The sequence below is a fragment of the Nansenia antarctica genome (genome assembly GCF_963989245.1).
Source record: "Nansenia antarctica genome assembly, chromosome: 11".
Lineage (NCBI taxonomy): Eukaryota > Metazoa > Chordata > Actinopteri > Argentiniformes > Microstomatidae > Nansenia > Nansenia antarctica.
Window position 1 is genome coordinate 7,273,852 of NC_137681.1, and position 20,725 is coordinate 7,294,576.

General features: G+C 41.6%; 1 protein-coding gene across 1 annotated transcript; it reads left to right on the forward strand.

Annotated features, from left to right (window-relative positions):
• Positions 1-1,694: 1,694 nt before the first annotated feature.
• On the forward strand, positions 1,695-15,320 carry LOC308167297 (corticotropin-releasing factor receptor 1; the record flags this gene model as incomplete). The annotated part of the gene is made up of 9 exons (XM_080541694.1): positions 1,695-1,789; positions 3,331-3,451; positions 6,520-6,673; positions 8,106-8,166; positions 8,433-8,505; positions 11,645-11,730; positions 12,198-12,333; positions 14,639-14,680; positions 15,180-15,320. 9 exons carry the CDS (start codon positions 1,695-1,697, stop codon positions 15,318-15,320), a joined length of 909 nt encoding a protein of 302 aa, XP_080397820.1.
• Positions 15,321-20,725: the final 5,405 nt, after the last annotated feature.

Here is a 20,725-nt window from a genome sequence, read left to right on the forward strand (position 1 = left end):
CTGTCGTTTTCTGTCGTATTCAGACATCCGAAAATCCTTGTGTACCCCGAAAATCCTTGTGTACCCCGCATTAGCCAGTCGAGAACTTTCCACCTTTTGGCTCTTTCTATGGCAGTATGCTTTGGGTCATTGTCTTATACTGTTGTATATATAATATATACTATACTATATACTGGCTTACTTAATTGATGATGTAAGATTCCAAGCAAATACCTCCAAATTATATAATTATATTATTATAAATTATAATGATATAATTTGGAGGTATTTGCTTGGAATCTTACATCATCAATTAAGTAAGCCAGTTATAGTGGCAGCTAAAGATACCCTAACCATAACACCATAACAGCCTACTGTTTCACATCTGTGAGACATGGTGGAGGGGGTGTTATGGTTTGGGTATTGCAAATCAGCAATATGCAGATACTTTTCTCTCCTGGAATCACTCTGGTACATAATAATATTAATATTAATTAATATAGATAAGGTCCACAAGACCTTTTTACAAGAAAAAAAAATGCTTCACTCCAATTACTTACGCAAGGCACTGTATATAACATGCTATATTATATGAAATAGATATGTCTCATGTATTACATGGAAATGTGTGTGTGTGTGTGTGTGTGTGTGTGTGTGTTATATATACAGTTTCATTTCTATCTTCAGTGCTCTAGATATTTCACTCTGCTTTATACGCCACAAAGCCCCAAAGGCTGCAAAGTGAGGGATTAAAAATCCGCACACCCACCACCATTGTTTTCAGCACCCTACTGGGTGATGCAGAGACTTTTGTAGGCTTCTCCCTTAAGGCTCATCGATCATAAAAGTCATGTTGGCTATCTCTGAAAGAGTACCAATATTTTCAAGCAGAGCACTCTGACAGACACAGAACCCAGGTATTAGGATGTAGAGATGAGACTCAAAGCAATCTATGGACAACGCAGGTTTACCTATATCTTATATCTTAAGGATATATTTGTTCTTGTTTGTTTGTTTTACCTGGCATGAACATTCAATCATATTCTTTTGCCCAGACATACAATTACACAAATCATGAAACGACAACCCTGACGTAGATAGATTTACATCAAACAACCTAAATACACTGGCTAAGCATAATAATGTGAGATTGAGCACAGACCACAGGACCCACTCTTGAAATATGATATTTTTTCGGGACATCTATTAATTAATTATGTGTTAGATACATACATTACAATACACTTGGATGTAGTGTACCTGCTCACAAAGGCAAGTGGAGTGACAATGAAAAGCCATGTGTTTCAAGCAGTGGCCTTGAATATCTCCAGTTATGGTTCAAAGTTAAATCTTTTATTTGTATGTTTAATCTGAGTGTAGCCACAGGGTAAACATAAAACCCCTTATGTGGCTGATTACAGTTGGAAGGCTTGTGAAATCCAATCACAACGCATTGAAATTACTCTCCACACACAGACAGTTTTATCAGTCTGTGAACATAGCTTTATATTGGTATATTGTATAAGATAAAAAATAAAAAAATCTACATGAAACATAAAAAAGCATTTAAAAAAATAATGAGTGTAATTTACATTATTTTGTGACCTCAAATGTTTTGTGTTGCTATGTACACAGGATAGGACTCAGCATACAAGCATCAATCTAATTTATCTCCTTCTATGTTCTGTGATATTATTTCCTAGAAAAAAGGCAAGATGCACTACCGAATAGCTGTAGTCATCAACTTCCTTGGCCACTGTATCTCACTGGTAGCTCTTCTTGTGGCTTTCTTTCTCTTCCTGCGTTTGAGGTAAGACTGTCTGCTATTTTTATACCTCTCGCCGATAACGGTGAATACACCCTTGATGTTGAAATAATGAGCAGAATATTCATGACTCCTTTTTCAAGACAACTCTCCCTATCTCAGAGTCGCACCCACAATTTGGGTTTAGAGACACACAACCTGGGCCACATTGCCCACAAAAGCAGCTGTTACAATAATAATAACTGAATACAGTATAACACTTTTACGGCTAACCCAGCAGGGGAAAATTGAAATGAAATGGGTTTTTGACAAACCAAAATAATCATTTATGCGTTATTAGTTTTTTCACTAATTGATTATTTCCTGTTTGCAAGAGGAGACAAAGTGTGTGGCCATTGGAAAGTCATTGCTTTTTTAAATTGAGGAAAAGGAAAATCTAGGCGAAATCAGCCAATGGAGTCCTTCTTTAAGGGAATTGTACTGTAGCATTTCTTGGGTAGAAACCAGGTAGAAAAAGTAAGATTGACAAGAGATAGTAATCAATGTGATGATTATCTATGTATGGCTCTATGTGTTAGTGGAGTTTATTTCTGACTTACACAGCTTAGTTGAATAAGAAATACTGATTGGCTGAAGATGACATTCTAGAGTGTTCTAGAATGTAGAATACTTTACGATAAATGTACAGTTGCAAAAGATTACTGGACACCAACAGTATGAAGTAGTGCCATTATTAATGCGATCTTTATTGAGGAGCAGAGAGTGCTCTGAGCTTTAAGCAGCTTTCGCTAGCATCCTGGCTACAGGAAGATCCACAATTTGGAAATGACTTCATATACAGTAATGTATGCACAGTAATCTTATTTTTTTAATGAAGCATGCTTCATGTAGCCCATAGTGCTGAAAAATGAAACATATCTCAAATGAGAAAAGCAGTATGGTGAAAAGTGAAATAGCTATTTCCCAAGTAGTGCACGTTTTAAAGCCACAATCCGTAATTTGAATATTAATCAAACTTCAGCCCTGCCACATAACGCTGTGGGATGGAGTTGGATACGTTTACTACTCTCAAATTCATAAACAGCTCTGGATGCAAGGACCGACAGTCTACAAACATTGCACTAAGCCATCTACGAGTTATGTTGTTTAAGAATCAAACAGATATAATTCATTCATGTAATCAGAAAAAACGGCTATACGGATTACATGTTGTGGCTTTAACCCTCTGGCCAAAAGTAGTGTGTTATATGGGAAGTAGGGTGCCACTCAAGATGTGTCGTGAGCTTAGAATTATAAGGTTCTATCTCCGTTTAGAATGATAAGGTTCTATCTCCGTTTAGGGCAGTTCAGAGATATTGAGCGTCAAAGTATTTACATTCCATTATGTTTTGTGAGATGGAACCTTTGTATTTTATGAATTACTAACTTAAAAAATGACAACATTAAAAAAAATAACACCACACAGGCATTAATAAACACCTACTGGATCAGATTATGTAAAAAGACAAAAAATGGAGATAGAACCTTATAATTCTGCCGTCACGGTGTAGCAAACATCTGGCTCTGCTTTCCTCCTCGCCCGTCAGGAGCATCCGATGCCTGAGGAACATCATCCACTGGAACCTCATCTCTGCCTTCATCCTACGCAACGCCACCTGGTTCGTCGTCCAAATGACCATGAGCCCCGAGGTGCATGAGAGCAACGTAGTAAGTGACTGAATGCCAATTCACTGGAATTGAACTTGTTTTTATGTTTTTATATATATATATATATATATATATATATATATATATATATGGAAAGCACTTTGTGACTGCTGGTCTGTGATAGGTGCTATATAAATAAACTTGACTTACTTACTTACTTACTTACTTTCTTACTTAACTTTGACCTTGCAAAATGAAGGGAAACGTTCACAGTTGCTGTCTATCTTTAATTGATCCACAATTCTAAATTTCGTTGTTTGGTACCTGTACTGTAGCAATGATAATAAAGTCCATTCATTCATTCATCCATTCATTCATTCATCCATTCATTCATCCATTCATTCATTCATTCATTCATCCATTCATTCATCCATCCATTCATTCATCCATTCATCCATCCATTCATTCATTCATCCATTCATTCATCCATCCATTCATTCATTCATCCATTCATCCATTCATTCATCCATTCATTCATTCATTCATCCATTCATTCATTCATCCATTCATTCATCCATCCATTCATTCATTCATTCATTCATTCATCCATTCATCCATTCATCCATTCATCCATTCATTCATTCATCCATTCATTCATTCATTCTATATGGCCTTGTGGGAGCCAATTAGTACATCTTCCTGTATTATTAATGATGTGATGTATTTGTATGTATTCTTATTAATGTTTTACTTGTTCCATATTTTGTTATAAATTCATAGATTTATTTTGCCACTGATCTACACAAAATACCACATAATGTCAAATTGAAAATATATTTATATTAAATGCTACTGATCAATTAAAAATTAAAAGCTGAAATGAAAGCAGATTTTTTTCTAGCTTTTCATTTATTTATTTATTTTGTTCACAATAATGTCTATTGTCATTTTCATACACCAACACCAAAAAAGAGAACAACGAAAGATTAACATACAATAACCAGGGTTCCCGCGCAGGTCTTAAAAAGCCTTAAAGTCTAAAATACAGCATTCTAATTTATAAGGCCTAAAAAGGTCTCAAATTTCAGTTATGCGGGGTACACACATAAGGATTTTTTGGCCGGTTTTGGCCCGATTTTCGGATGTCTGAAAACGACAGAAAACGCCAGATTATCAGATGGATCTTAACATTTTCCTATAACAAAATCCTGTGGTGTGAGGTGTGTTAAGAGTCAATTCTCTTCAATTGTGCAATCAACTCTCCCGACAACCGGAAAATGGGCGTGGCCGGCAATCGTAAATGTGAAATGTGTTCAATAATTACGAGCAGAAATCATAGGGTTGCCAGATTGTTTGGTGAAATTAGCGGTTTTAGACTGTGGTTAGGGTGGAAAATGCCATTCCCATCTGGCAACCCTGCTCGCCAATCAAGAAGCGAGCTGACTTCTTCTTTTCGTTATTCAGCACTTTATTTGCCCTGTCGCACATGGTTGTCTCGTACAGGGCAGTCAGGGTACTACGTTAGATAATAATAATAATAATAATAATAACTTTATTTGTATAGCGCTTTTCCTGCAAACGTTGCGGCTCAAAGTGCTTTAATCATTATATAATCTTAATTTAATTATTTTGTAATTTAGTTTAGTTTATTTATTTAGCACACAAGAGATTGTGCAAGGAGGGAACGAAGCCCAGAAGGCTTGTACATAGTTCCACTCCCGTCAATATTTATGTTTCAAATAAACATCAAGGAACACTTAATGCATGTCAATAAGAGAAAATAAACCACAAACAAAATCATATCCATAAAGGCAATATTAAAAGGATGGGTTCACGCGAGATTTCTGGCTTGGGGAACGAGACTAGAGAGTTTGGAGTCTGTCATAACGAAAATCTTTATGTCTGTGGGGTGCTGAAATGGGGAAATTGGCACACACCACACACAACACGATCAAGGCTGTTCAATCCAAGATTTAGTTTCTTCATGTGTGTGGTCTGTCTCAGATAAGATTTCGGTTAAGATGTTGAAAATCCTTATGTGTGTACGCTTTTATTCTGTCAAAAAATTAGGTGCTAGGTCTTAAAAATGAGATCCTGCAAGGAAATCAGTCCAACCACATCTATTTACGCGGAAATTAATCAAGAGGGAACCAAAAAAATGCCAATTCGCTTCCTTTTCTGTCTGTATGGCAGTGAAATCCCTAATTTCATGACCTCGACTCGAGGATGACAAAAAGCTATCATATGGTGTCGCAAATAGGTCAAAAATTCTATTCAAAGAGGTCTAAAAAGGTCTTAAATGTGACTTGTTGAAACTTGTAGGAACCCTGAATAACTTCATTTTGATAAATTAGTAACAATAAAAAAAATACTTTGATTATGGGGTATTTTGTGTAGATCAGTGATCATTTTAAAGTCAGGCTGTAACAACAAAATATGGAAAAAAAGCCCAGGTTGGTGAATACTTTCTGAAGGCATTGTATTTTCGGATGCAGACGTAGCAGACGTAGAAGGCGATTGGGAGAAGGTTTTTCCTTCTATCAGTGGCCCCGGGCCCGAGCTAGATTACTCTTCCTGCAACGAATGGTGGATTGCTGATTCACATGCTTGGTATTCAAATGTATTGATTGTAAGTCGCTTTGGAATAAGGCGTCTGCTAAATGCCAAAAATGTAAAAAATATAAATGGATGGACATATACCTTCTCTCTGAACAAATGTTAAACAATACGTCATCAATTATGATCAGCCAAGATAACATAGAAATATTGTACATATTATATATATTAAAAACAACATTGACTGTGATCCATCCTAGATTTAAGCAATATCACACGAGAGGGAGTGTGTTATACTGAATATCAGCACGGCTGTGATTCGGTCGTAGGTCGCACTTCAGCCGCAGCTGAACTTCAAATGGACTGTTGCCTAGTAACCTGAACACAAACATGTAGTCTAATTAACGGTCATTTAGTAGAACATCTGTGCGGCGGAGTGATACATATAGTAGTTAAAGGTCCCAGTGCTGTTATACTGTATATCAGCACGCATGGAATGCCTCTTGTCCAATCAAATGACTTGGTCGGAACTAACTGTCGTATAAAAATAGATACTCCTTTTCACTTCACAGATTTGGTGTCGCCTCGTCACCGCCTCTTTCAATTACTTCCACTCCACCAACTTCTTCTGGATGTTTGGGGAGGGCTGCTACCTACACACGGCCATCGTCCTCACCTACTCCACGGACAAGCTGCGCAAGTGGATGTTCATCTGCATCGGCTGGTGTACGCACACACAGTCCCTTCCTGATAGGGTGTGGTTAGGGTTAGGGTTGTTAGGGTTCTTATAGGGTTGTTAGCATAGGTTAGGGTTAGGGTTGTTAGGGTTATTATAGGGTTGTTAGCATAGGTTAGGGTTAGGGTTGTTAGGGTTATTATAGGGTTGTTAGCATAGGTTAGGGTTAGGGTTGTTAGGGTTATTATAGGGTTGTTAGCATAGGTTAGGGTTAGGGTGGTTAGGGTTATTATAGGGTTGTTAGCATAGGTTAGGGTTAGGGTTGTTAGGGTTATTATAGGGTTGTTAGCATAGGTTAGGGTTAGGGTGGTTAGGGTTGTTATAGGGTTGTTAGCATAGGTTAGGGTTAGGGTTGTTAGGGTTATTATAGGGTTGTTAGCATAGTTTAGCGTTAGGGTTGTTAGGGTTATTATAGGGTTGTTAGCATAGGTTAGGGTTAGGGTTGTTAGGGTTGTTATAGGGTTGTTAGCATAGGTTAGGTTAGGGTTAGGGTTGTTAGGGTTATTATAGGGTTGTTAGCATAGGTTAGGGTTAGGGTTGTTAGGGTTATTATAGGGTTGTTAGCATAGGTTAGGGTTAGGGTTGTTAGGGTTATTATAGTGGTTAGGGTTAGGGTTGTTAGGGTTATTATAGGGTTGTTAGCATAGGTCAGGGTTAGGGTTGTAGTTCACTACATTCATTTTAGAATTCTGTATTTATTTTATTTAGAGTTTCTTTATTTACAATGTTCTTATTTATTTACTTCCATAAGGTATTATGGAATAAAGAACCACGAACCTTTCACTTAACTTGCCTTCTTTAGGCATAAGGTTTCAGTGGACAATTGAACACAATAACATTTACATTTTACATTTTTGACATTTAGCAGACGTTTACAGCAGACGTTTTTACAAGCAATAAGTTCTTGTAAATGCCAAAAACTCCAGTTATCAAACACACTCTTTAATTGCTCCGTATAACGGCATGCTCACACTCACAACAGTCCCAAGCCATTCCGTATGTTAGGATTAGGCTACACAGAGTAGACTGTAATAGAAATTAGAGGAGACACAGTGAGGATATTCCTGATCTCCGTCAGTAATTTGCCAGCTAAAATTGGTAGTTTGACTTCTTTGTTTTACCTTTTTGGAAAAACAGAAGATCAGAGTGTATTATCATCAACCAGCTTTCAGCTTTTCATTTATTAGTAAAGGATTGTTTGAGGCGATGGGTCTTGGCTTGCCTCAGTCGATCGCAGCACACTGCTGGCAATTGCTTTGACAGCTCTTGGCAGACAAGTCAGGCCTCATGAGGGAAGACAGACATTATTACTCTGTTTGATATTTCAGTGTGAATTCCCCAGCAGCCTATTTTGTTGTTTCAGAGGCTTTAAGAAGAAGAAGAAAATAAGAAGGACTCACAATAATGCTTTTTTCCTTGCAGGTATCCCTTTCCCAATCATTGTTGCATGGGCCATAGGGAAGCTGCATTATGACAACGAAAAGTGAGTGATTTGATCGGGTTCCAGTGAACAGCTTCAGTTGCAGCCTGTGTTTCATGTTGTCCCCAGTATTGAAGGAGGGCAAAGGGAAAGTCATGCTATATTGCATTAAAGAGATGAATGTTAATTAATAATAACCAACTATAATCACATTCATTTCTAATTAAACAGGATAGTCACTACTTGCAAAAAAATCATTGAGGGACAACATTGTGAAGACCTGATGAAACACAGAGAAATTGACTGACATCTTTTGTCTGAAATCACAGGTGCTGGTTTGGGAAGCGTGCAGGAGTGTACACAGACTATATCTATCAGGGCCCCATGATCTTTGTTTTAGTGGTAAGACAAATGCATTCTACTTTATATTAAAGGGTCCAGTGTGTTGGATAACAGTCAAACTTTCTAACGCTTCCCAATTGTTGCAATGGCTATTTTTAAACTTAATTCCCTCGGATGAAATATTTCATTTACGAACATCATCTTTGGCAGGAAAAAGCACTTTCTATAATGGGAGTGTGTCCTGCTTGACCCTCGTTTTTGCCTATAAAGATGTTGTTACTGCCAGGGGTGTCCTAGGGGAGAGGACTCACAGATTTTCGCATTTCTGTCTCTGGCGGCGGCCTCTGCGAATCGTGCACTCAGGCAGAAACGCAACAGCTAATGTCCAACACTGCAAGTCTATTTCGGGGGGACGTATATTATTCTAAGGGAGGATGTTGTTGTTCACTGAATTTCACTGCGGTGGTCAGTATATTATGATGATTATTATTTATTGGTATTAGTATTAATTATAATAATAATGAATGGGGCCCAGAATATACGACTCAGTTCTGAGGAAGCAATGTTGGACTAACCACATCAACCACAGCCAAGGTCACAAGATGTTATGCGACTTTGATATTGAGGCAGCACCTATTGTTTGCCAATGGCATTCATCATGTGAGCCCCCCACGCCCAGCACTAGCAACACACAGCACTAGCTCCTCGGTGATGTCGTCTCCGCTGTACTGTGATCAGACATTTTTTTGCGGATGACCCTCACGACAGGGCCGCAGAGGTGCACTGGCAGTCTGGCACACCCCTGCCCATCCAGTCAATGACACGCGCTCACCGCCAAGGCTGACGAAGCATAGGGCATGCTCATCGATCGCAGCGTCCATGAGGGCGCATTAGCAGTGAGCCCTGGAAAGGGCTGTTGGGGGTAAGGGGTGAGCCATGGAAGGAAAGCGCCGGCGGGTTCTCCGGCAACTTCTTTCTTCTTCTGTTTTTTTGAGTAAACCTCTGACCGACCTCTGATTGCCAACACAGTCATAAAAGGCAGATTTGGTCACATTCCTGATGTGGTCATTGAAAGTAAAGTTGGAATCGATGATGATGTTTTTGGCCTGGTGCCTAGGACTGCCGAGGACTGAGTGCCAGTGACTTACATTTAGAGGTCAGTTTCTCTCTCAGTGGCTCTGCTCCAATGACGGGTATACCTCTGTACTCTTGAGAGTACCCTCTCCGGTTTTGAGCCATCCAATCATTAATGTCTAAAATACACTTAGGGAGGGCATCAATAGGGCTTGTGTCATCAAGAGGCAAAGCAATAATGTGACAGCAGCTGGTGAAACCGGGAACAAGTCGCCAACCGACGGACCGTTCTGACCTTTATTCTGTACCTACTATGACTAGGTACCTACGCTGAAATGTATTTACATTTTTCAGAATAAAATTCGGAACATTTTGATTGGTTGGCGACTTGCTCCTGGTTTCATCAGCTGTTGTCACATTATGGAGTTGAGTGTCATCAGCGTAGCTGTGAAAATGGATGCCATGTCACCTGATGACACTGCCAAGGGGCAGCATGTACAAACTAAAAAGTACTGGACCTAGGATCGAGCCTTGCGGTACTCCACGGTTGGTGCTATAGTTTTAAGAAGAGTGTTCATCGAGGGCAACAAAGAATTCTCTACCTGTGAGGTAAGACTTACACCAGTCAAAGTAACAAGAGACAAATGAAACAAGTCATGTCAAACTTAAAATTGTTGTCAGTCTCTTGAATTAATAAATATCACCTTTACTTTAGTAACAGTAAAATGATATAATTATCAGGATGGAATGAAATGCACACAGCTCCTCTAAGTGTTAGTCTGTGTCAGTGTATTCAGGTCTATGAGGAGGAGGAGAAGCCCAGGTGTAGCCTAAAGAAATGCGTCTTAAGTCTACTGCACAAGATAGGTAGTGACTCTGCTGTCCTGACAATGGTGGGACACTCATTCCACCACTGGGGCACCAAGACAGAAGAACTGTGACTGAGCAGAGCGACCGCTACATCCTCGTAGAGATGGCGGTGCCAAGTGGCCAGCAGAGGTGGAAGAACAAGAGTGCTCGGGTTGGGGTTTGAGGACTGACCGTTGTTAGATAGACGCCGGCAGAGTCCAGAAGAATGGGAACAGAAGAGGGAGGAAGCTCTAGCAGTGTAGAGGGCCTCCGTGACAGCAAGGAATGCAGTCTCAGTAGATTGAGCAGCCTTGAAGCCAGATTGACGAGGGTCAAGGTCAAGGAGATCAATTGTTATCAAAGAGAGTTGGTTACAGACAGCACATTCAAGAGTTTTAGATCAGAAGGAAAGAAGGAATAGTGCTCCGCAGCCGGGTCAGAGACAGTGGTCAGTGAGATTAATTAGGGTGCTAAGGAAAGGAAGGAGGTTGTTGGAGATGCACTGGCGGACTCAGGGGGGGGCAGGGGGGGCGACCGCCCCTCATGGTGCCCCCATGGTTGAAAAACGTCTGTCTTAAGTGCCCTTTTGAGTGGCGAAAATTAGAAGATGTGCCCTATTGGCTGCCCTTCCAATGGTCTAAACTTGACCATGTGCACTGATGGGGTCCCATGTTGTGCAGTATGTGCCCTTTTTTTCTTTTCGCCCCTGCCCTTCAAACAGCCTGAGTCCGCCACTGTGGCGATGGATTGGAGAAAGGGTGTGGGGATGAGATGGAGAGGGACAAAGTGCTTTGAGTTGCATTCATGTACGAAAGGCGCTATTATAAATAAAGTTTCACTTCACTTCACTTCACTTCACGGTGGTATTTATTTGAATGCCTGTTGTTCCTTTTGGGCCCAGATGCTCACACGATGGTCTGCTGGAAAACAAGAGGGGCTGCCTCAATCTCAAGTCAGATTTAAATAGTAAAAACTAAAACTATGTTGTGACATTCAAAAATAATTATCAATACAAATAAAGCACACTATCAAAAAACATTAGCAATACAATTTACTGACTCCTAAAGAGAAAGGTCACCAAGCCATTAAATTAAATTACATTTGAAGCAAAACTACTGCTGGAGTTCACCTTTAACATGTTATTATCAATGATACAGTTAGGTGTAAATGGACAATTACACTTTATCCATCTACACCTTACTATAAACCATGTTATTGTCAGATGTATTTTATTTACCTTTATAGCATGTTTATGCTACGTCTGATTTTCCTACAGATCAATTTCATTTTCCTCTTCAACATAGTGAGAATCCTCATGACCAAACTGCGAGCATCCACAACATCCGAGACCATTCAGTACAGGTAAAGTATGGCTGACAAATCACCAAGGACGTCTTAGCCATCAGTTACAGGTTCAGTCGAGTTAAATTGTGTTCAATACAGTTTTATTTATCCTCGAGAATTTGTTTTAGAAGTACAGTGATGCTTCCCATACAGATACGTTTTATACATAATACATACATAATGGTAAATGGACTGCACTTATATAGCGCCTTTATCCAAAGCGCTTTACAACGGCCTCTCATTCACCCATTCACTCACACACATTCACACACCAATGGTGGCAAGCTACCATGCAAGGCGCCAGCCCGCTCACTGGGAGCAATTTGGTGTTCAGTGTCTTGCCCAAGGACACTTCGACATGTGGCCAGGAGGGGCTCGAACCGTGGATCTGCCAACCATGCGATCATTAGACGGCAGCTCTACCTCCTGCGGCACAGCAAAAAGGTCCCAGACTTGGTCATTTCTATTTTTCCTCTCTTCTGTAGAAAAGCAGTGAAGGCCACATTGGTGCTTCTGCCTCTGCTGGGGATTACATACATGCTGTTCTTTGTCAACCCCGGAGAAGACGAGATCTCCCAGATCGTCTTCATATACTTCAACTCATTTCTGGAGTCCTTTCAGGTAGGTCCTGTGACTTTCTTCTGTCTGGACTTTTAACATCTGCTTAATACTGCTTAAAAGCAGAAGTAAACCCTCTGAACTAGGGGTGGGCATCGACGATCGATAATCGATCAATTATCGATCAATTATCGATCGTCGATGCCCACCCCTACTCTGAACCAACACTATCTTTGTCTGAGTAGCAGCCTGGGGTTTCAGTAGTGTCCTGAACCAAAGGTGATCGAGCATTCCAAACCGTGGCTCCTAAACTTTGGAATGCTCTTCCCTCGGAACTTAGATCAGCGGTCTCGCCGAAGCATTTAAAAAACAGCTCAAGACTGTCCTGTACAGACAAGGCTTTTGGCTTGTCTGTACAAAAAGCCTATCTTTTTGTGTCTTGTTATTATTTGTTGTACACTTGTTATTAGTTTCTTGTTTTTATTTTCACTTGTTTACCTATTTCTTCTAACCTGCTATTACTTTTGCTCCTTAATTATGTTTTTAGAGCCTATGTAAAGCACTGTGTGACCGCTGGTCTGTGATAGGTGCTATATAAATAAACTTTACTTACTTACTTTACTTACTGTGTGCCCAGTGTCCTGTGAAAGTAATGGGACAGTGAAGTGGTTTTATATTTTTTTATTAAACAATTACTATGAAGTAGCGATTGTAATCCCCCTATTTTAGGCCACCAAACGTTATGGGACTTATTTATGAAATGTCCAAATTAAGCACTCAATTGTTTCGTATTTAGTCGACAACCCTTTGCATGCAATAACTACCAAGTCAGCGACCCATTCTTTTTTTAAGTTATTTTTTCTGAGTGGGGCAGTCCCACTCATATTTCTTCATTTTTATTGTGATAGAGACAATAGAGATATGACAGGAAGAATGGGTGAGAGAGAGAGAAGGTAGGACATGCAGGATATGTCCGCGGCCGGAATCGAACCGGGAACCCTGCGGTTACATGGTCAACACTTAGTCCACTACGCCACCTAAGCGCCCCTGACAAGATGTTTCTGTACACTTCAGAATGCATCCTGCTACTGCTGTCAGAAGTTACAGTATCAATTAAGACATGTGAGCAAGTTCCAGTGGAAGCCATACATGCCCAAGCCATTACACCGCTCCACCATAGTTCACAGATGTGGTGGTAAGCTGTAGATATTGGGTAGTTCCTTGTTTTCTCCATACTTTACTCTTGCCTCACGCTGGTGCACTCTGGTTAATATGTGTCTCATCTATCCACAATACTTTTTTTTTCCAGAACTCTGCAGGCTCTTTTAGGTACTTTTTTTTTTAGCAAACCAAACCTGGCTATCCAGTTTTTGTGGCCAACTAGTGGTTTGCACCTTGCAGTGTACATTTACATTACATTTACATTTTTGGCATTTAGCAGACGCCTTATTCCAAAGCGACTTACAATCAATACATTTGACTAAGCAAGTGAATCATCAATCCACCAGTCGTAGCAGGAAGAGTAATCCAGCTCAGGCCCGGGGCCATTGATAGAAGGGAAAACCTTCTTCTATCACCTTCTTCTAAACCTAGTTTTTTTTATATAGACACTGGAGAAGCAGAGAAACAGTAAAAGGGGGTCAATAGAAGTCATAGGGGACACAGTAGAGGGGAAAAGCGGGTGTCTTCAGGAGACGCAGTGCTGGGGGGCAGTAGATGTCTCAGGAGGAGCAGTTAAGGTGTAACCTGAAGAGATGGGTCTTCGGTCTACGACGGAAGATGGGTAGTGACTCTGCAGCAGTGTAGCCTCTATAGTTCTGCTGATGAAGTGCTCTGCAGATAGTAGTCTCTGGTAGTCTCTGGTACATTCACGTCCACCTCCTGGAGAGTGTGGGACAGTTGTTCTGAGGGTTTTCTGAATCAAGGTAAGCATACTTCAGTCACACACTGTCGAAGTCGTCCTTGCTTTACCAGGTTTTAGTTACGTTTTTCATTGATTCTTTCAGAAATGTTAGCCTCATAAGGGCTTCCCTGACTTTCCTCGACGTCTCTTTGGTCCTCATGTTGAACAATGCTTCACTGTCCTATTACCTATGCAGGGCGCTGTAAATGGTAAGGCATAGGCTAATAGTGATAATAAATAAACAACAGGACAGCTTTGCTCCACTCAGAAAATCATAAAATGGATGTGTTAAACTTATAAACTTGATGTGAGTAAATGAAGCAAGTTGTTTTTTCTGAGCAGTATGTGAACTCACACCAAGTCTATCACACACAACACATCCATTTTAGGATTTCCTGAGAGGAGCAAAGCTTTCCCGTCCGTTTTATGATGTTTTGTTTTCTCTCCTATCTCCCTCTGCCGCAGGGCTTCTTTGTGTCAGTGTTTTACTGCTTCCTAAACAGTGAGGTAAGGAGATTCAAGTCCTCTATTATTCACCCATTTATGTTGGTCAGTAAATAGAAACCTTTATAATCAGCTTCTGTTTTTGCAGTCTCTTGAGGTTGCCTGAACAAGTTCTCAGCCACACGACTCACCGTTTTGTTCTCCTCCATTCGCTTAGTATGCAATGACAACCTAATCAAAGTGTGTAATTGATTCCTCTTCAATGGAGAGACCCTGCAGAGACGAGGTTATGCATTCAACCTGTGTTCAGGTTACTAGGCAACAGTCCAGTTGGAAGTTCAGTGGCAGAAAAAAAAATGTGTTGGCGGAGCCAAAATAAATGATTAAAATAAACAAACGAATCATAATCCGTTGTCGCTTATTACTGTTAACTAATAAATGGCGCTGTAGAACTGTTGTATAAAAGCAATATGATCACACTCGAGGTCGTGCTGTTATACTGAATATCAGCACTCACCCTCTCGTGTGATATTGCTTAATTCTGATCTGTGTTCCTTCACAGGTGCGGTCGGCAGTCAGGAAGAGGTGGCACCGTTGGCACGAGCAACACTCCATCCGTGCCCGGACGACCCAGGCCATGTCCTTCCCTGCCTCGCCATCGCGAGTCAGCTTCCAAAGTATCAAGCAGTCTACATCACTATGATCTATGACGACAGCAGGAGACACTATGCGCCAGATCTGCATGTGCTTTAACCAACTCTTCTGACTGATCATCGTTTGGCATAACAACGACAAGGACGAAGGGATTTGGCTAAAGCGCATACAGACCTGGGACAGACCAGACAGGGGGAGACACTAGTGACCCTGTGTCGTGTATCGCCATCCAAGGAACTCAGTATTGCTGTGGATTAAAGGGGAGGAGGAGAGAAGGAGACAAGGAGGAAAAGGAGACAAGGATGGGAACATAAATACAAACATTCCATGGAACTCGACGGGATGTTTGAGAGATGAGGCCCACCTGCTTTCAGGACTGAGAGGATGGGATGGGATGTGATAGACTCAAACTATCAATCATAATTCACAGTACCTTGTGTATAGTACTTTTGCCTACCATTGAATTGCGCTGTGAATTTCAGGCTTGCACTGTTCTGAGTTTGACTGAATTCAATTCAACTCTTCTGCCTAGCTACTGTACATGGTGCTGACTACGTAATCATTATAATAAATTATTACAAGTGAATTCGTCTGAACTCAAATTTTACCGTCACGATCGATCGTTAATTCGGTGGAATCTCTGTGGATGTGCTGTTGTCTTTTCTTCTGTTTCCTGCTAGATGCAGTTATGTTGTAATTTCGTTATCTTAACAGAAAGGTCAAAGACATTCCATGTCCTCTTATTGAATAAAAGGTTTTGCAGTCGCTGCCTTTTAATGAGGAAGCAGTTCAGAGGGACTTTTATGACCGACACTAAATACATATATGTGTTTACCTCCCCAGGGTAACTGCATTTCTTTTGATTTAGTGCATTGGATGCATGTGTACTGACTTAGCTGTCAACAGCTTTGTCCCTCTCTGTCTCCTCTACCACAATTTCGGTAAACATGCCATATTTGGACATGAGCACTTAAAAGTGTGTTACACAGCAGATATTTACTCTGTGGAGAGCAAGCCCAAGTCCATTTTATTCTTTATTGTGGTGAATATGTGTATATTCAATACCAACAAAACAAAAACATGTTGGTGTTTTTTCCAAAAAGAGGAAATACTGTATTAATGGGTAAAAAAAAAAAAAAAAGTGTTATCTTGTCACATAAAATCACATTTGTACAAAGACAATACCATCCCTGTAATGTTGTAGCTCTCTTGCCATGTCTGCTGTTTATAGCTATACAATTGTTTTTCATAAACATTACATGAAGGGCCATATCTGTTTCTTGTTGTTGTTCGCTATGTTGTTAAATCGTTATCATCATCTTATTATTATTAATTATTTAAGTGAGAAGAGTTGTTTTATGTGTATGTAAAATAAAACACTATTTATTCAAAGTTGTATCATTCTTATAATTTCGGATATGCAATTTGATACTGTGGCTAATACATACCTACTGTATATAACACTTTATTTGGACAGTATGTCATAAAACTACACCTACAACAACTACACGCCCCTACTCTCTGGAACTCCCTCCCCATAGTGATCCGCAACGCCCCTACCCTGGACTCCTTCAAATTAGCCCTCAAAACACATCTGTTCTCCAAGGCCTTTGGCCCCTAGTCAATGTTTCAGTGTTGCTTTGTTTGTTTTCTGTTTTGTCTGTCTGATCATTTCCCTTAGAATTGTAAAGCGTCCTTGGGTTTTTTGAAAGGCGCTATAGAAATTAAAGTTATTATTATTATTATTATTATTACCGCTGTTATGAAAGATGACATAACATGACAAATGGGGCCCTATTATGCACTTCATCAATAAGAGGAGGCGGTAGATCTAAACTTAAGACGTGGAGGCGTGGTCAAGGCCACTTTGCTATTATGCGTGCGGTAGTGGGCGCCTAAAACCCGGCGCTAAGCAAAGAAATTAGTCATGGGTGTGTTTTGGGCGTCTTCTCAATCAACCCAATCAGCGTGCCAGGTGCCATTCCCTTTAAGAACCGGCTGCGTTGAGTCATTAGCGCTATGCTATTATGGAAGTCCTAAGAAGGAGGTCAGCGCGCTTCTCTGCCTCTCCCTTCTGAAGTAAAGCATTTAATGTCAAGTGTCAAGACAGTGATGTTTGCTTGCATTGGAAACAGTTGTGACAGATGTTATGGAATTTGTGAACAGAATGGTCAGAATGTTGCATGCTCTAACGTTATGGCCCAACCCCATCTCACGTCATGCCCCCATAAATAATATGCATAATATCATACATATACTGGTAAACTGGTGAGTAAAGAAGTTTACACCAACTACGGAGAAATATAATGAAAACCCTCTTTCAACACCAATTTGTTCATATTAATTGCCTACACATTGGGGGGCAACTAGGGGGGCATGGCCTTGTTTAGGGGTGGCAGCTGCCATCCCGGGTGCCATCCCCCTTGAATCCGCCCATGTTTATACATACATATGTATCTGCTTGCCCCTATCTATGCTTTCCCCTAACACCTAGCCCTACTCCACCTGTTGGGCGTCCACCTGCAGCCTAGCCAGGTCAGGTTGGGTCCTGTGTAGCCCAGCTAGGCCATGTTGGGTCCTGTGTAGCCCAGCCAGGTCAGATCGGGTCCTGTGTAGCCCAGCCAGGCCAGGTTGGGTCCTGTGCAGCCTAGCCAGGTCAGATCGGGTCCTGGGAACAAACCTTTTGGGGATTCACTTCGTGTGCATTCTGTTTCCTGTTTCCGGGAACCCTGATCGGACCTAGTGACTGTCTGACTCACTGTCGGCGAATGAAATAAAACAAACAAACAACCGGTGTTGACTTTTAAGAACATTAGAAACACTTTGCCGACCTTCTTCGGAAACATGGACATTGTCACCGGTATATGTCATGCGTCACTTCGCCTTGTTTCATTCATTGCCACTTGTATAGACAGCACAGTGAGCTCTGTCGGCGTTTCGTGGCTGTAGCACAACACTGACAACACATCAGTCTGCTAGCGATGCCTGCTGTCATGATCAGACTGCCCAGCATCATTACACATGGTAGCTAGTGGTTAGCATAGAGGGCAAGCTCGCTAAGACAAAGTGAAACGCACTGATTGTCAGTCGTCAAGCTGGAGGAACCACTGCATGACTGGCTATTCGCATACAAAGAAACTTTTGCTACTCTTCACGCCCAGTGTTGGAAGTTCGGTGGCTACTAGTCTAGTGACTCTTCCCCAAGCCATCACACAGACAGACAGGCAGGTTGAAGAAGTAGGCTACATGTTTGACAGATCAACAATGCGTGACATAGCTACAGTGAGTCCATGTGGAGTCCATAATCATGGACTTCGATCGCTCCTAAAATACTGTTGTCATTTGATGGCATGATCACTTGTGACTACTGCCAATAGTACTACTGGACTACATACAAAGGTCAGTAATGATAGGTGCAGGCATCAGTAAAAAGACGTAGACTAGTGACCCTGTATCTCCATCCAGGGAACTCAGTATCGTTGGAGATTTAAAGGGAGAAAGGAGACCAGGATGGGAACATGGGTGTGTGAAATAAATACAAACATTCCACGGAACTAGACGGGACGTTTCAAATCAAATCAAATGAAATTTTATTTGTATAGCGCATTTCTTACAAGATGCAACTCAATGCGCTTCACACAATGAACATTTTCAGTCAATCAGTCAATCAATCAATCAATACTGACAAAGCCGTGAGCAGGCAAAAGTAAAAACCTGTAGGCCTACACTATGTAGCCAGGAAAATTCCCTTGCAGCCCTCTACACATAGAGCGACTACTAGCCAGTTTGCCTACCAGTACCCAGCGGTGGGCCCCCACAACCCCCCCCGGGGAGCCCCCGCCGCCCCACACACCCAGCCCGCCCCACCACCAGCACACCCGGCCCAGCCAAGCAAGCACAGACCAAAGAGGCCCCGCACAAGGACGGCCAAGCAGGTGCCCCGGCGGCGGAACAGACAGTTTGAGAGATGAGGCCCACCTGATTTCAGGACAGAGAGGATGGGACGGATGCGATAGACTCAAACTATCAATCATAATTCACAGTACACCTTGTGTATCGTACTTTTGCCTACCGTGATTGAACTACTCAAAGTTGCAAGTCACCCCAGTACTCCACAGCCTGTGTTTGGCCCCTTTGCATAGAAAACCAAAGTGACACTCCAGTCCTTTCCAGTCCATTCTGTGGTGTGACCCCGTTGGACTGGGCTCGGCCTATCCACGCGTGTGTTTAGCGACACGAAAGTGTGTTATGATTTCTCCCAATTATGGTTTGTGTGAGGATAAGGGCATGTGAGGTTCGGCATGGCCCAATGAATGGCTGGTGTGTTGCAGGTCAACTTTGTTTCACAGAAAATAACTGCTCTTTTAGCCAATAGGAGTTGAGGGAGCATGCATGGTTAAGCAATGTTCTGAATGTTTAATTGCTGTACCCAAATTAGATTAAATGTTCTAGTTTCAGATGCATAACATCCATAATTCCGGTCAAATGTTTTAATATAGCCTAAACTGTCCCGAGATAACTACTGCATCTGAACGTATCGTTGTGGTGACTTGGTGCCCTGTACACAAACAACCCACCGCGGTACCTGCTGGCCCAGAACGTGTCCACCTGCGTGGACCCTCTGAAGGCGTGTCTGCACCGGCAGACGGTCCAGGACACCGTGCACACCTTCCAGCCCTCCATCCCCACAGAGGGCAAGCCTGTCACCAACCAGAAGAACTCAGGTAGGGCATTCTCTCACACACACACACACACACACACACACACACATCTACACACACCTACAGACACACAGACAGACAGACAAAAGGGAATTGAACAATTGGGAATGAAAACTGAATCAGAAAAATTAAAAAACAGAGAAAGGACTGGACGGATCAAGAATAAAAACTCACTCTCACTCTCACACTCACACTCACACTCACACTCACACTCACACACACACACACACACACACACACACACACACACACACACACACTCACACTCACACTCACACTCACACTCACACTCACACACACACACACACACACACACACACACACACACACACACAGACACAGACTGTAGAATAGAGTGTTCAGTCTGCCTCAGCAGCTGAATAATATTGTACCACTTCCACACTTCGACCAGAGGATGGCGCTATATAACAGTACAAAGCCTGGAGACTGATCTGCAGCCAAGGAGGGAGAAGAACCAACACTGTTGTTGTAGTTGCTTAAGAAGACAGGGTGTGGGTGTGGGGGTGGGTGTGGGTGTGGGTGTGGATGTGGGTGTGGTTGAGATGGGGTGCTATAGTAACCAGTAGAAATTCCGAAATGACACTGATTGGCCCCAGGGGAGAACAACATGTTTACTGTGGACCTGTTGGGTACGTCAATGTGAACTGAGGTAATGAAAGTTCACCTCGACATCAACACCTTCTGGGAAAGTCCCGAAAATAGCACTTTTCCT